This window comes from Pygoscelis adeliae, unplaced genomic scaffold (genome assembly GCF_000699105.1).
Source record: "Pygoscelis adeliae isolate BGI_AS28 unplaced genomic scaffold, ASM69910v1 Scaffold31, whole genome shotgun sequence".
Lineage (NCBI taxonomy): Eukaryota > Metazoa > Chordata > Aves > Sphenisciformes > Spheniscidae > Pygoscelis > Pygoscelis adeliae.
Window position 1 is genome coordinate 2960497 of NW_008824233.1, and position 16434 is coordinate 2976930.

Genomic DNA, 16434 nt, shown 5'->3' on the forward strand with positions numbered 1-16434 from the left:
GGGGTGAGGAGCAGAAAAGGCCTTGACTCTGTGTCAGCACTGCTCAGCAGTAACTAAAACATCCCTGTGTTATCAACACTGTTTCCAGCACCAATCCAAAACACAGCCCCATACTAGCTACCGTGAAGAAAATTAATTCTCTCCTGGCCAAAACCAGCACATTTATTCAGTCAAGAATTCATTCTTCAGTGCTGGAAAATACAGTTCAATCTTGTAGAATTTTTGCTTGAACAAACTGTTGAAGCAGAAAGTTAAATTAAAATAGTGCACCTGTGATACTACTGGAAAACTCTGTCTGATCCTGTAACAGTTATATGTACACACGTTAGAATATTTATCAAGGTGGCATATACACAAGTAGCAAGGACACCTATTTCAGATGGGAAAATTAAATCGTTTTACAAATCAGCTACAAGTGCACTGAAAAAGCCTGAAGTCCTTCTTACATATTTCCAATACATAACAAGAGAATTGTGGACACCTTGCCTTAAATTTTCAATGATTTAATTAAGGTTTTGCTCAGGGGCCAGGGGCAGGGGCAAAAGATGGTCTAAATAAGGAATTGAATGTGATTAAAGCTGTAAGTTTAAGATGTAGGAAAAATCATCTTAAGTCTGAAGATGAGAATTTCCAGTTTATAAAGAGGCATGAAAGTACACATTTACACTCACACATTGTGAATTCTGCAGAGGAGAAAGTTAAGCATCCAAAGGCACTCGTATTCTGGCAAACAGAGATAGCTGTCAGGAAAGAATAGTATTTATTCCATGAGGCACTGTTAAAGCCTCAGCGGAAACATTGCATACAATTTAATCATGCATGTTTGGAAAAGATTCAAGACAGAGGAGAGAAGAACCATGAGCAAGGGAACAGTAAACTTACCTGACAAGACAGACTCCCAAGAAACCTCGGTGCGATTAATTTAGAAAAAATGGGTGCTGCCATTGGAAAGGGCAAACAAAAACTAGAAAGCTATAAAGAGATTTCAACCAGAAACTTAAAAAAATAAATCTTCCTATAAGAAAGGAGTGCTGATTAAAGAAGTCTTTCGATCTAAGGAAAATATTATGTCATTTTAGGATAGAGTCACTTTCATAAGCTAACCATATTCCACGAACAGCAGCTGAACACGTTGAGCTACACCACTTACATATATTCCCCAGCAAACATCTTAGAGGCACCATATAAGATTGTATCAGAAAATGGTGATACAGTATTTTAAATATGATTGCTTTATGCTAACTTTGTATTTAACTTTAATTTTCACTGTTATCATCTTACAAAGAAAAATATACATAAATTCACAACAGTAAAAAATTCCAAGATAGGCCATTTTCAAAGTCATGTAATAATTTCCTAGTAACAACTGGGAAAAAAAACATCACACCCACAAGAACTGCTTGAAAAGTGATAGTGCAAACAGCTAAATTTATAGATGTAAAAGAAAGAACAATCACAAACAGAACTAGATATCAAAGTAAATTTATATGATGCTAGCTTGGATTATGCCAAATAAACAAACAAAAAGAAGTCAAAGAAAATATGGTAAGGCCACTGTGCAGTGGGACCAGAAAGGTTATAGGCCAGTGTGCTATGTAGCTGCAGGGATTTATTTTGGATGAGAAGGGAAAAGTTGTGGTCAGTGTGTATAAGAAATACGTTAAAGCTTTATGAATGGGAAAAAGATTTTTGAAATAAAGAAAGACTTGGTCTTCAGCGGTTGATCTTAATTACATGTTTCTAATCCAGGTGCTTAATAAAAGGACATCTGTAAAAAAGTCTGGCTATGCTCTGTAAGACAAGGTATCTCCTGTTAGCAATTGAAAAAATGGATGGACTGACACTGTGCTGACATGGAATTTAAACCTGAAAGTGGTAACTCTATAGATCAGCAATTACATAGGACTGAGTACATGAGGACTGAAAAAAAAAAAAAACCAAACCAACGCAGGGGGCAGATGAATGATTTCTTCCTTTTGAAGGAAGGAAAGGACTTACACTGGCACCTGGAGTTTTTACATTCTTATCTGAATCTGGGCACCTTTGCAAATGAGAGCAGACTAGAGAAAAACAAGGAATTAAAGTTCTGCTGAGTATCTCCAAGCCTCCCCCTCACCCCCAACACACACACGTACAGAGTGCTTCTGCTGTCCAGCTACATAGGGCTGCTTCAAAAAACACACAAATACTTGTATATATTACTGAAGCTCTGAAGTTGTTTCTTTTGATATGGCTCAAAATACCTTTTTTTGGTTTTTTAGTGGGAACATTTGAAGCTGAGGTCTTCCCATTTTTCACCAGCAAGTGACGTAAACGGATAATGTTTGGGGCAAAGGTTTTAAGATTATTTTTCCAAAGAATGAGAAATAAGCAGAAGTTTCTGCTTGGGGCGGGGGGGGGGGGGGGGGAGAATAGAAAAAAACACTAGCATCCTAACATCCTTCTACTTCTTTCTTTAGCAATGCAAGTAAAATTTCAGTAAGGGTCGTTCTTGCAGCTCCATAAAGCACTATTCTAGTCTGTGAGCTGTTAGAAATGCTTGAAAAGTCGAAGGCCTGTAGAGAAGGCTAATTTTAGCTCCCTATGCAGCAGAGTGGATTTGATGATCTTAAAGGTCTTTTCCAACCTAAACGTTTCTATGACCTGTCAACAAAATTCAAGTAACATTTTTCAGGCAGTAGACATCTTCCAAGTCTTGGTTTGAGCTTTAAGCACCCTACAGGGCACAGACGCAATTTCTAGAAGTTTGTATCTCTACTGAATTTCTAGAAGCCTTTTATGAATGTGTATGTTATGTGCAAGTATCCTTAAACCTTCCCAAAAAAAATCCTGGCTTGCAGGACAGCACTTTTGCAGCAAAACAGGTGGTATCTCAGCTTGGCTTGCAGGACTGTTAGTCTTTATTTCTTAAGAATGGAGGAACCAGGTTTTACTGCTTTTGATTGACCGTGTTTTCTTGTACTGATGCGGTTGAAAAGTTCGGGGGGGTTAAACTCTCATAACGAACAGTATGCGACTCTGGACGACAGCAGACTACTACACTCTTAATTTATTCCTCCAGATGTTCCTATTACAGGGTTACAGATCGGTTGCTGAATCCAAGGTAAGCGTCTATTTCACCATTAGTTCTGCTCAATCTGAGGGAACGCTCCAAGCTTCACCTACAGTTGCATCAGGTCAAGGAGTGCCTTAAACACTAATTTACTCCAGTGTGGTTTTTTTTTTTTTAAATGCAAGCATTGTAAATATTTAAGCATCATTTTTTAAAAAAGACATATTCATGCCTCTAGAAAATGAAATCTGAATGAGGCAGCTCTAATCGCTGCAGCTGCTTACAGACAAGTCAATAAGACAAAAATTGCCACTTTTGGCAAGACAGAGCAAAACCCAGAAATCCCAGAACAGGAAACAATACCCATGCAAGCAGCAGTAATCATATGCTGGTAAAGATAGCATCATATCCTAATAGCAGCGCTGGAGATAGTAATTGAAATCAGCATCTATTAAAGGATCAGGGAAAAACTGCATAACATTTGAGCAGCACTTCACATCTTGACAGTTTTGAGGAACTAGAGCCACTTGCAATGAATTATTAACTATTAATAGCACGGATCCTTTCTCATCTCGAATCACCAGAGATTTTTAAAATAGCTTCATAATCCATAGACTTCACTGGAGCTTCAACAGAGGAAACTCACAATGGCTTGAATTTCCAGCAAGAATCCTGGAAGCCAGTTTTGAGGTGTCAAAGCAGGACTTTCAGTACAGACAGAAATAAAAGAAATTGTTATGTGAATGTTTCCGAAGGAATATATACAATCTAACCCCCTGTTGTGTTTCTGCATTAAATCCCTGTTTCTCAGAAAGATGTAAGATTTAGAACGCTGCTGTTAATCAGAATTCATCTACAACATAAGAGAGAACCTGCTTTGAAAACCTGTAGTTTTGAAAACATTAAACCAAACATGAGATGTAATCTGCTAACCAGGATGCAGAGAGAAATTATTCTAATCCTCCTCTTTCTGCTGTTTCAGGAAAACCTCCTCCTGTTCTCACCAGGTAAGTTTGACGCAATTGGACTGTGCTCCCGATGCTCTGTCTCCTCCTCGCCCTGGCAGAGCTCCTGCTCCATTCCACCGTTTCCACTCAGAGGAGCACCAAAAGGACAGCTTTCACTCTTCCCAGCCGTTTGCCCTGTGCATTTAGATACTGTCCCGTTCCCAAAACTGCTCTCTAAATAGTTTCTACATTTTCCCAACTTTTCTAACACTCAGATCATCCCTAATCTATATAAAAATATGGCTTGCCATGATTATCTTCCTATCCCATCTCTCTAAGTCACCAGGTCTACTAAATCTTTTCATCTACTCACTTTTTTTTTTCTGGGCAATAATAATCTAGTCCTCATCTTCAACGCTCTTTGCACATTTCTCTCATCTCTCAGGTTTCCCTTCCCCTCTACTGGATCACTTGTTTTAACAGCTTCTACCATACTCAAAGACTCTGCAAGCAGCATATACAACAATTACATATTAGCTAATCATGTAATCAGCATATAGACAGGACTAACACATTGCCAAGCTGAGAATTTATCTACTTACCCCCTTGATGTAGGCACATCACACATCTCAGCTGGTTTGGCAATCATGAGACGCATGGAGCAAGGCTGCCTCCCATTATTCCTTGGAACAGGCTGATATTCAATATTTTTTAATTGCTATCTTTCCCCCTCACGCCTTAACTTGAGCTTCACTTCTCCATGAGTTGCCATTACGATCTTAGGGAAAAAAAAAAAAAACCTAATTGTTTTATTATGTGGCTTTATAACATGTACTCTCAGATCAACAACTTTTTCAGCAAAGCTAAGCAAAGGACTTACATCTGTGCTTCATAACCGAGCCTTGGGCAGCTGAACCCTGGACAAGGGTTTACACCTACTTATGTGTGCTTTTCAACAGCCCATCTCTGCTTTGCTCATGTCAGTAGCCTTCAAGCATTTGTCCACCTTTCCCTCCAACATCTCCCTTACATTTAGGGCATGCTCCCTTCTAAATCCTTTCCACCACTACCATTCCCTCCAAACAGATCATTTCCCATGGGTATTCTACCAGCACAAGCTAGCTTCAACGAGAGACAGGTTTTTTCTTCTTGACTGAGAACCAGCAACTTGCAGATTTACAGTTGATCTACAAACATTTTCACATAAACTAATTTTGCGGAGACTAGGCAGTACTCCTCAAAATGCTAACCATAACCCAAGGCCTTAAACAGCTAACTGATCATCTCTGGAGCTTGGTTTTTATTGAGAATTTGGCTGAGGATGTTCTCAGCACACACCGCCAGATTGAGACACGCCATCTTCTCTGCTACTATTTGTTATCCTTGTTCAGGGAACAATCAAAGCCTACTTGAAAACAGAATGAAACTACGAAACTTCACATGGACATCTCCTGGTCTGCACCTAAATGCCCCCCTCACTCAGTATCACAGATGTCTTATGAAAACATCGTCAACACTACATGGGAACTGCAAGTTCTTTCTTTAGTTGTTCATCATCTTCAGATTATTTAATGCCTGCATAGCATTGTGGTAGCCCATAACAGCATCAAGTCTCCTCAATAAAAGCATAGTTCCCTGTCCATTCATCAAAGTACTACAGCCCAGTACCTATTTCTAAAGCTTAAAACCATACCCACAAATGAATCCATCTGATGTCCTCTGAAACTAATTCCCCCAAAACAATAAAAGAACTCTGACAGGAAGAAGTCTCACTTAATATTTATCTTTTTGGCTTTTTCCTCCCAAAGAATGGGAATTCTGTAGCAGATGCAGTTACAGACACTCCCTTCTACTCACTGTTTTCCTTGTTTATACTCTCTGCTTTCAGTTGAGCAAGACCACACATCTGACACTTTTTCCTGGTCCATTCAAATTTCCAGAGGCTCTGTTCAGTTGAATATGTCCTTTCAGGCTCCCGTCTTCATCCACGTGCCAGTTCCTGGCATCATCTCATCATAACTTTAAGGCTTAGCCCCTTACAGCTGAGAATAATATAAGTTTCTCTTTAATTTGATCAAAGTCAAAGGAATTGTAAGTTATTTGTAACTAAGATACGAGAAAGAAACTTTTCTGAGGAAGCATTTTTCCTCAAAGAACACAACGGTTTTGATAGATCTTAGTTTAGGGAAGCGAGCATGGTTATCTTTTCTGTTCTCCGGTAAAATCATTAGCCAGAAATTTTTCTGATCAGATTCACCATGCAATTCTGTTAATATAAGATGGGAATAAGCGAGCAAGCTGGGAGAACAGCAGGGCTATTCTTTCCACAGCAGTGCTAGCTTTCACTGGTGTGAAGTACTCAGTTACAGCCACACACTCAGAAACACATGATATGAGCCATTGCAAGAGACAAACTACTAGCCTGGACTGACAATTGACCCGATTCAATAGAACAATTTGTTTTGTTAGTTAAATCAAAGCTGAAGCTCTGACATATTAAAAAAAAAACATGGGCAAAATCTTGGTTCTGCTTAAGTCAATAAAGGGGTTTCTATTCCCTGCAGCTAGGACTTCTCACAAGATTATCTGGCTCTGAGAAAACTATTGTGTCAAAAATGCACAAATAATATAGTTACCGTTAAGGACAGTACAAGAACTGTCTTTAGTAGTTTGGTTTATATTTAATCTAACCGTAGCCACATATATCTGCATGAAAACACTTACCACGTCTCTCCCACCAAGAGACTGGAAGTTTTTTTCCCCCTCTCTCACCTTATTTTGCAAAGTCCTTTAAATCGCATCTCTCAGGATTACAATAACAGCTGGCACCTGTAACAGGACTGGAATTTAATCACTAAAACAGCACATATAAGCTTATATGAATCTTTAAACAAAGAGAGACTCAAAGAATGAAGTTTATAGCAGATGCTCCCAGTGCAAAACAGCACCAGCAATGCCAAAAAGGAATTTTAATGAAAAAATTAGTACAATACTACAACAGTTACTCGATGACGTAACATTTTATGAGACAATAGAAGAAACAGGTAAGACGAAACAAAAACATAAAATACTTTGTAGTTTTTGTTAAATATTTGTTAAAATCTGTCATTGAAATTAGCAGTGCAAATAAATAAAAAGCTTAAAATAGTTTTCCAGTTACAGAGTCTGTCAGAACACATAGTTCTCATCATCAGCCAGATAAACTTTACGCCAGCTGACGAAAACTATGATAGTAAACCACCGTTAGCCCCTATTCTCCAGGGCAGAAAACTTTTACTAAAAGACCCCTGTCTACAAAGATGAAAGACCAGCCAAGACAGAAATGGTCTTCAAAGGAAGTCACAGGTAATTGCAGGCAAAAATTGTTGCTGTTGCTTACAGCATTATTCAAAGGTAATGCACAGGGCCACGTCTGCATGACTGTCTAAAGCAGAACCTGACCTCACTCATGTTGTTTTACCCAGACATAGCTCTCCAAAATTATTAATTTATCTAACACATATGCTTATGTAAATAGGAGTTCTTAATTCCTGGCCATCAGGACAAGTCAGGAATCTTCCCCTGTCATTGCATAGGAGTATGTCATATACAATATAAATAATATATATGTAAATAAAGAATATGTCACAAACCAGCATCAGAATGCCTTATCCAATGGAAATTTGTAAACGTTACAGAAGGATCAGATTACTTCCAATTTATACAAGGATAATTTAGACTAAGTTTTCATTTACAATGAAGCGTAAAGTAGCAATGTAAAAGAGCCTTAAAATTTACTGCCAAGGGAGTGCCAAGGTCCCTTAGGTGAGGCAAGGGATGACAGAAGAGAGCACCAGCATGTCACAGGCTATTAAAGGATCCAACCTAACCTCAGCTGGAATTGCAAATTATGTATTTCAAAGCCTCATTTATGGGATCAGATCACAGTGTACCATTCTAGGTAACACTTTTCCCCCAGTCCCACACTTGTAAGCATCCTTTTACAATTTTTCAGTTTGACCCACTGAGAGCAAAAATGTTTAGAATTTATATGGATTTCAACCCCATAATTTACTGTGAAGCCTAAAAATAACAGAACACTGGCCCTGTTCTTAGACAGTAATTAATCCAGTTTGAAGATGATGGAGAGACAGAAATATTTGTGCATGTCTTCAGAGAAGTGTCTGGTCAAAAGACCGTGATGTTCAATTGAAAGTCTTCTGTGGAATCCCAGCAGGCTCTGGATCTGGCCCTTACATACTTCCAGAAAATGCAACACCACCCTTTCAACCCGTAAGTCACATATTCAAGCATGACTGTAAGTTAAATTCAGTGTTTCCTCTATAGACCACACCTCCAGCATCTGCACACTCTTGTATAGCACTTTTTCAACTTCTACATTTTTCAGTAGAACAATGCAGTTTACAGGGCAGTACCCAAAAATTAACCTGTCAAAACAGCACATTAATTATGCATGCATTGTTAATTTCCAATATGCTTCCTGTTAACAAAATCTGAACACGCATGCAATGTTTAAATCTTAATCTCTTCAGAGCCAAATTCTGGCTGGCTCTTTCATTATTTTTTTTTCCAAAACAGAACTGCATCTCAGTCTGCATTTTTCCTGAACTTGGATCTGAAGCTCCTCTGTCCTCAGAGCTGCTGAGAGCAGATCTTACAACGTCAGACCCATGTCAGATTTCCAAGTTGTCAAAAAAAAAAAAAAAGTGTGCACTCTCTCCATAGTTCTTGTCTTCCGGCATTCAGCTGTGTACGGTACAGCAGTGTGCCAGCATCCAGACACAGAATAAACAGAGGAAGCAATAGTTGTTCGGTTTACCTAAAGCAGAGGGCAAACAAGCCCTAAGTTAGCTTAGGAAGAAAAATGTGTATTTTTCCTGGAAATCATACAGTAATATTGTTTTCCAAAGTTTTACTCCTCATCCTTATAAAATATATTACGTTTTCTCAACCATTATCCCAACTTTATAATAATCCACAAAATATTTTTCCCCTCATTTCAGCATACAAAGTAGAAAACTAGTTTAAATGGCTTATTCAAAGTTATCGTAGAAAGAGAATGCTTTTTCCATTCTCAAAACCTTTGTGACGCTACTGTCCATTTCCTAATGCAGAATGCACAGTAAGCTCCGAGCTGAATAAGGCAAGGTGCCTCTTCAAATTCCTTTTTGAAGCTGGCTGATCGCAGAACTTGACTTCAATGTTGCCATCACTGAATGCCTCCCTCCTGGCTTCATCCGAGTCAATGGGATCTCTTTGAGAAACACTTGCCTTTTGCAGTCTCATAGTAATCCCCGAGTTCCCAAGTTGCCTGGTTGGTGATGCATTTTCTTTGACAATGCAGAAGCAGATGGCAGACAAAAAATTTTTCTTGAAGTTTTCATTCATGAAAGCATACACAATAGGGTTGCAAATAGAATTGAAGAATCCTATAATCTGGACGATTGCAAAGATCATTTTGACTGTCACATCATCATACTCCTTTTCAAAATTACCTGGAAAGGAAAAAGGAAATATGCTGTAAGCACAGAATGGCAAAAATGCCTACTACTTAGCCTATTTATATCCAGTCTGGCATTAGAAGCTTTTGTTTAAAATCAACAAAAGACCTTGCTGGAGGTTCTTAACATTAGCAACAGGGTTTCATCAGCAAGGAAAGACCAAGATTTACCACAGAGCCCTGCTTTGTGTATATGTAAGGATGGAGTCATTCGAAAGAGGCGATTTATGAGCCAAAAAACTTGCCTAACGGCCAAGTGACGGAAAACTTCCAGTCTGCTAAGTATGGGCCTTGTTTATTCAAGTTGTTCTTCTGGCTCTGCGTTTCATGTCCATATCAAGTGCGTAAGTACTTTGACACCAATCACTGTCTTCTCACTGACCATCCATGGCTTCTTTCTCTGTGCTGACACAGATCAGCTCATGGAGGTAGAAACGCATCTTCTTGGTCACATCTCTTTAATCATTGAGATCACGGAGGACTGAATTCCTTGAATTCAAATACTCAGTGACCAAACTTTGGATAAGCACTACAAAGCTTTACATGGCAAGTAAAATAAAGGCCTTGCAGAATCTGAAATAATTCCTGAAATTAGCAATGAAAAGAGAACAAACAGTTCATGAAGTGTTATGGGCAACTTTAACATGGGACAATCCAGACAATTTTAATAGTTACAGCTTCTGCACTTCTGATTCTGCCCAGGCATAAACATCATTTGGTTCAGCTGACTGGCTGCAGGACTACTGATTAATCTGCTACAACCTTATTTGTGACAGAAGACAAAGAAACAGCTGCTGCCTTTGGCAAGTAGAGTGCAACAACTACTGAAAACGTCCTCTTGTTCCTACACACAACCTGCTGCGCAGTCCCATGTGCTATCGCAGTATCCATGCACGAGATAGGAGATGAACAGTGCAAGACCCCAGAGAATAGGGCAAACAGTAAAAAGCAAAGATAACAAGCACTGAGGGTATTTCCAAACTAGTACCCAGTCCAGAACACTGAAAAACTTCAGCTGGATTCATTGGGTATTATCACTATGATGTCCAGTATTTATATTTCCAATATGTCTACCTCATTAAAACCAGGGCAAGTGAAGGGATAAATATTTCATAGCAGTTTAACTCAAAACAGTATGACAACTTCAGTAGATGCAAATAGAAGTCTTCACACATTAAATTAAAATTAAATTTGAATTACAAAGTTACTCATTCAAGAGGTTTTATACTTGGCAATAACTTTTACCTTCCAGCCAGGTACTTTTGACCTTTTAGCAAATGAGGGTAGCATGACAGGCATAGAAAGAAAAAGAATCTACAGAGATACGCTCACCATCCTAATAGTCAAGACTTGCTTTTTCTTTAGTCTTGTAAGGCCTAGAAAACCTCCTTTTCAGGACTGGATTATGTGCTGTACAAATTGAGAAGCAATGACAATCTCCTTTCTAAAGAGCTTACATTCTAAGAGAGCTAGTAGAGAGTTTGGGCTCCCTCCACAGAATAACAAAGTTCAGTAGGGTTTAAAGCAAGACACAAAGATTAGATTTATTATTATTATTCACATATCAGAGAAGACGAGATCTGGCTGACAGACAAGTGTATCTCAGATATAAGGTCTCTCCCAAACACTACAGCTGATAAAAGGTTTTTTTAAATGTACTCATTTTCCGTGAGCACTGCAGATCTGCCTATCACTTCGACTTCAGAGTAATTCATCTGTTGTTGGCTATGTGTCTCTATTACAGGACAGTGATCCAGGATTTAAAAGCACAACATTAACCTTTGCTAGCAGAAGGTATTCTATAGCTGAATGCTGCAGCAGCACTAGCTTTTCACAACCTGTAGTTCCATTATAAAAAAAAAATAAGAACGGCTTTATTGTATAACACACGGCAGATACTCACTGTATTCTATCATCATGTGAATCACATGGAAAGGCGCCCAACAGACTGCAAAGAGAAACACCACTGTCACCATCATAACAATTGCTCGCTTCTTCTTCCTGAAATTGCATCAAGACATTCCATACTGAATCACTAAGAATTGACTGGTAGTTAGATGTGTCTCTTCAAGTGAGATCTGTAAATGTGTTCTGATAGTTGCAGATGCAAATAAAACCCTGGAAAAATGCTCAGAAGTACACAATTCCCTTTGAAACAAAAAATGCAGCATCATATAAATGTAGTACATCAATTAACACCTTTTATTTCTCTCTTTTGGGAAAGCAATGCACTTTGCAGCTGCAGCAAGCAATGACATTAGCATATCTTGCAAGGCATTTTCACTCTATTCAAGCAGATGCAATTCCAATAGTAAGAGATGGGGCGCAAAAACACACATGAAATTCCATTAATAGCTTAAAAAAACAAGAGTCCCTTCCTAGATCTGGGAGCACTGACTATACCTGCAGCACCTGATTAAACGGAGAATTTGACAGAGTAATTGAAACTACACCTGCAACATTCAACCTTTGCTGGTAGGTGAAGTGCTGGAATACGAGCAAGAAACACGCTCCCTGTCTCCACTGTAGTACCTCACAAACTCAAGGTATACATGAATTATGTATCAATTTGGGGATGACGATAATTCATATAACTACATTTATAGATCCCAAGATAGATCTCTCACTTAAGCTAAAGCAGCAGCACTTCACTGGTAGCAGTTACAGGATCTTCTCCCCACTATGTGAAAATAAGCTGAAGAGTAGCCCGAAGATTATGTACTCCTGGTGAGATTGCATCCTCTTTCAGTTTTGGCTTACAAGGGTCCGCTTCCTTAGGCACTTTGTTAGACAAGTTATCTAAGGAATCCTTTATCTTTAAGCTGCTTGTCAGTATTCTCCTTACAGTTGATACTTAAGGTGATACTCTCCTCAACGAGCAGAACTGTTAGAGGTTTCTAGCACATCAGGCAACAGATCAATTTGCCAAATGAAAGGAAAAAACATGAGGTAATATTAAGGGTAGCCCATATTTAGTGCTAAATAGCAAAGTTGATAATTATTGATTTTCATACGTTTTCAGCTAGAGCATTACCATCTGGAGAGTCTCACACAAACATCTGAGAACACTCAAAACTCTTTGGAAGCTATATCAAGTTAAACTGTACCAAAGTAGTTTTAAAATGAATTCTAATTTTTGCCCATATGCCAACTTATAATAGGATCATAAAGCAGTGTTCAGTCTCAGAATTATATAAAGAACTTTCCAATAGAACATACAGAATAATGTAGCAGCGTTTTCCCCAAGTCATCTTCTAACCCATGGCCTACGTCTTTTAAAAAGAAGCATTTCACAATGTATAATATGAGATTTATTGAAAGGGCTTGACTTCCAAGGTGTGGCTACACTATATTTTGAAGAAAACAATCTGTTTAAGTTGCCTTAAATTGGGTATCTAAGAGTTAAATAACCAGCTAGCTTTAAAAATCTGGTCTATGCTTGTAGACTTCCCAATGGATACGGAAAGACAGATTGTTTTTTTTTTTGCACTGGTTTTCAAGAACTGTCAGGGAAAAAAAAAAAGTGTTCTAGAAGTCAAAGTTCCAACTGTATTTTACTTTACAAACCTTGATATTTTGGACATTTCACTCCCGTGAATGGTTTGAAGAACTGAAGCATCTCCCACTCGTTTCTTAATCCAGAGTTCATAGCCAATTTTAGTGTACAAAAAAAGCATCAACATCAGTGGAAGAAGGAAGAGTATAACAAGAATAAAGGTCGTATATATCTTCTGATAAATCGGACTGGCCCATTCTTCCAAGCAACAAACATACACTTTTTCATATAGAAAGTCATATTTAACCTGTAACAAGTGTAAAGGAGATGAGTCACTACAGCGTTTACTCCAAGTGTAAAAACCAAGCACATTCAAATACTCCTTGCTCTTAATACAACAACCAAAATTCAACAGAGAGACTTTTCAAAGTGACAAATTTTTTTCCAAACACTCTTCCATATCAAGTGTTGGGTTGATCCAAGTTGACAGAGAGAGGTCAGGAGATGCTCCGATTGGCACTCCTCCTCAAAACTTTTTTTTTTTTAATGAGGATTTTCAAAGGAGACCTTGGCTACCATTTTGCAAGTAAAGATGGGTGTATAGAAACCTCACATATTAGTCACTTCAAAAAAAAAAAAAAAGATTTGTTAACATTCAGACTCACAAGCAGCAGATTCTGACAAGCCTTTTTTTATTTTTCTTCCTCCAAAAGCATATGGTAACTCCTTAAACTATAATGGGCAGCTAATCACATTTTAAATTAGGCACAGTTCTTCCAAGTCTCAGGGAACACTATGTCATCCTGAAACAGTAATCTAAGCCCTACACTGCTGTGTGCCAGTGCACCTATAAACAAAAAGGAAGCTACAGTGGAAGTCATAGATGTAATTACTGGTCTTTGACATAATTGGGGAGGGTAGATATGACTAGTCCCTACCGGTAGCCCTTCCAGTGCCTGCAAGCACTAATCCTTAGCCTTCATCATGCTGGCACACAGAACAAGAGCTCCACTTCTCTTATCCCACTCTCATTTCTTAGGAGTTTATTCAATTTCATTGCTAAAGGCACAAAAAGATCCAGCAAGGACTGAGTTTAAAAGTGTAAGTTCCCATTTCACCTAACATACCTCAAGCCGTTGCACATGCCACATAGGTGACCCAACAATAACTGCCAGCAACCAGACTATGCCTGTGAACAAATACATTTTTTAATACTTTGTACAACAAGCAGTGTAAGTTTTGGTATGAACAGTTTAACAGCTTCATCTTTAAAAAGCCAGACAAAGTAGACAATTTAAATAAAGAACAAAGTTTTCTATATGAGGCATACATCAGTCAACATTCACATCAATAACAGCATGGTCTTTTGTTATCAGTTTTCTTTCTCTCAAACTACATTGATTGGTATTCAAGTGTAAAGGCAACTTAATTTGCATGAGCAGCATTATGTATGTTCTCTTTGTTACAATGGAAGGACCATTTACAGCTGTGACATTGCTTTAGCAGTGCTTGTACATTCTGAACCTTTCTTTAAAAAAAAAAAAAAGAAAAGGTTGCCAAAGGTTTATCAGAGTCTTGGTTAAGTAAATCTTTGACTTCAGATTTTAAGTTTATTGTCAGGGTTTTGGCTAGTAATTACTATACAGATAGGCACTATCCTTGAGCTATTTTATAAACATTACCAGCTTATCATTAACTCTACCTCTGAATCACTGGTCATATCAGTGCCTTCTGTTCTGTCATGCCATCTACACCAGCTACACTGAAGATTATTTCTCTATACACACCATTACTGGAAATGCCTAAAATCTTACCAAGCATCGTGAAAGCTCTTTTATTGGTGTACTGCCATTTCATTTTTAGTGGATGCACAATTCCCTGGTGTCTTTCCACAGCAATGCAGGTCATTGTAAGAATCTCAGTTACAATAGCAGTGGATTGAACAAATGGTACCATCTTGCAAGCGAAGGCACCTGCAATAGTCAGAAAGTAAGGTATGCAACTGTTGCAGTTCATGAAAAAGCTATTAATACTAGACTTCATTAATAAAGTGCTATTGTGCAAAAAGAACAGACTAATATTCTTAGATTTATTTTAACAGCTAAACTGGTAAGTCATCTATTAAAGCTACTCGTCAAATGCAGCTTTCAATACTCATTCCTCTGTTGTACACACTACATCTGCAAAGCCAAGGCTTCTAAGGACATATTTGCTTGCTCTGTATCAGTCTGAGACGTACTCCTAGTTCACTTTTGACCAAGTGTTCCATCATCTGTTTTCAAATGTGCCAAAGTTACAGGGATATTTATTATCTTTTTATCTTGGCAGATTACTCTGCAGTTTCATGAAGGTCTTAGTGTTACCTGTTTAAAAGTTTACTTTTTCTGCTGTTGCAAATACATTCCTTCTGCTCATTTAAATACCACTCTATTTGTATACTTTGGCACTTAATGCATCGTCCTGCCAAGTGATACATATAGGAGTCCTCTAAGAGGCGTAACATAAGAGGAGAAATTCAACCTCTTCATCATCTTTCCATTCTCCAAGTCTCCCTCTTTCCTGATTAACACATTATGTTAATGACGCTGTCCAAATTAAATGCAATTTCCTGCCTGCATTTTCACAGTTGCATAGGTTCCCACTGTGAGTATTTATGCACAGCTAGCACAGATCTTCAGATTTCATTGCTGCTCTAGCTTCCCAAAAGTACATATTCAATTCTTAACATTATTCATTCTCCATTACTCATCCTCAAGTTCGAACCATCTTAGAAACTGTGGTGTAAATTACTCTCAAAAATCTTATATTAACGCCTTTCCCAACCTACTTCTCATTTACTCATTTTCTGACCATATTTCTGACCCTGAGATAGTTTTGTATGCCCGCATTCTCGCAGTTCCCTCACATTCTTACAGTTCAGTATCAGCTATTCGTTTCAGCAACAGCTGGGGTTATTTCCCTTCCTTGATCATTCATTATACTTTACCGATACAATCCGTAAACTCAAAATAGCCAAAGGAATATTTGATCCAATTGTAAGTCAAGCTTTAAGATGCTACAGACACTTTAAGCAATAAAAGCATAGCAAACAGAAAGAAAACAAACAGGAAACTATCAAAACTTAATCCTGCCCTCCATGAAGGGAACAAGGAACAGGGAAACTTCTGTCTGCTAGGCCAGGCTAAAAGCCACTGTAGCTTACAAGAAGGAACTGGTTTGCTACTGGTCTTATCAATTCTACCTGCCCAAAAAAATCACTTTTTCTGTGGCTCCAAAAAGGGAAGGAGAAGGCAAGGGGCAAAGGATGGAAGTCAAGTACCTTTCAAGTACATATTCAACACCAGCAACACCGTGAATGTGCACGCAGATCTGGCTTAAAACAGAATAAAAATATACCATGCAGCCCAATTTCAAGCTACTTGAATGAAATCTTAGCATG

The 16434-nt window shown here is 38.3% G+C and overlaps 1 protein-coding gene across 2 annotated transcripts in view; it reads right to left on the reverse strand.

The window, feature by feature from the left end:
* Positions 1-8896: 8896 nt before the first annotated feature.
* The window catches only part of QRFPR (pyroglutamylated RFamide peptide receptor), a 20873-nt gene continuing 13335 nt past the window's right edge, over positions 8897-16434 (reverse strand). Inside the window, exons 2-6 of one of the 2 annotated variants that reach the window (XM_009334921.1) lie at positions 14810-14968; positions 14123-14184; positions 13067-13302; positions 11403-11500; positions 8897-9494 (exon numbers count right to left, since the gene is read on the reverse strand). In XM_009334921.1, the coding sequence (XP_009333196.1) occupies positions 9091-9494; positions 11403-11500; positions 13067-13302; positions 14123-14184; positions 14810-14968 (959 nt within the window). In that variant the 3' untranslated portion in view covers positions 8897-9090. The remainder of the gene's footprint in view (positions 9495-11402; positions 11501-13066; positions 13303-14122; positions 14185-14809; positions 14969-16434) is intronic. The other variant, XM_009334922.1, reaches the window with a different exon arrangement.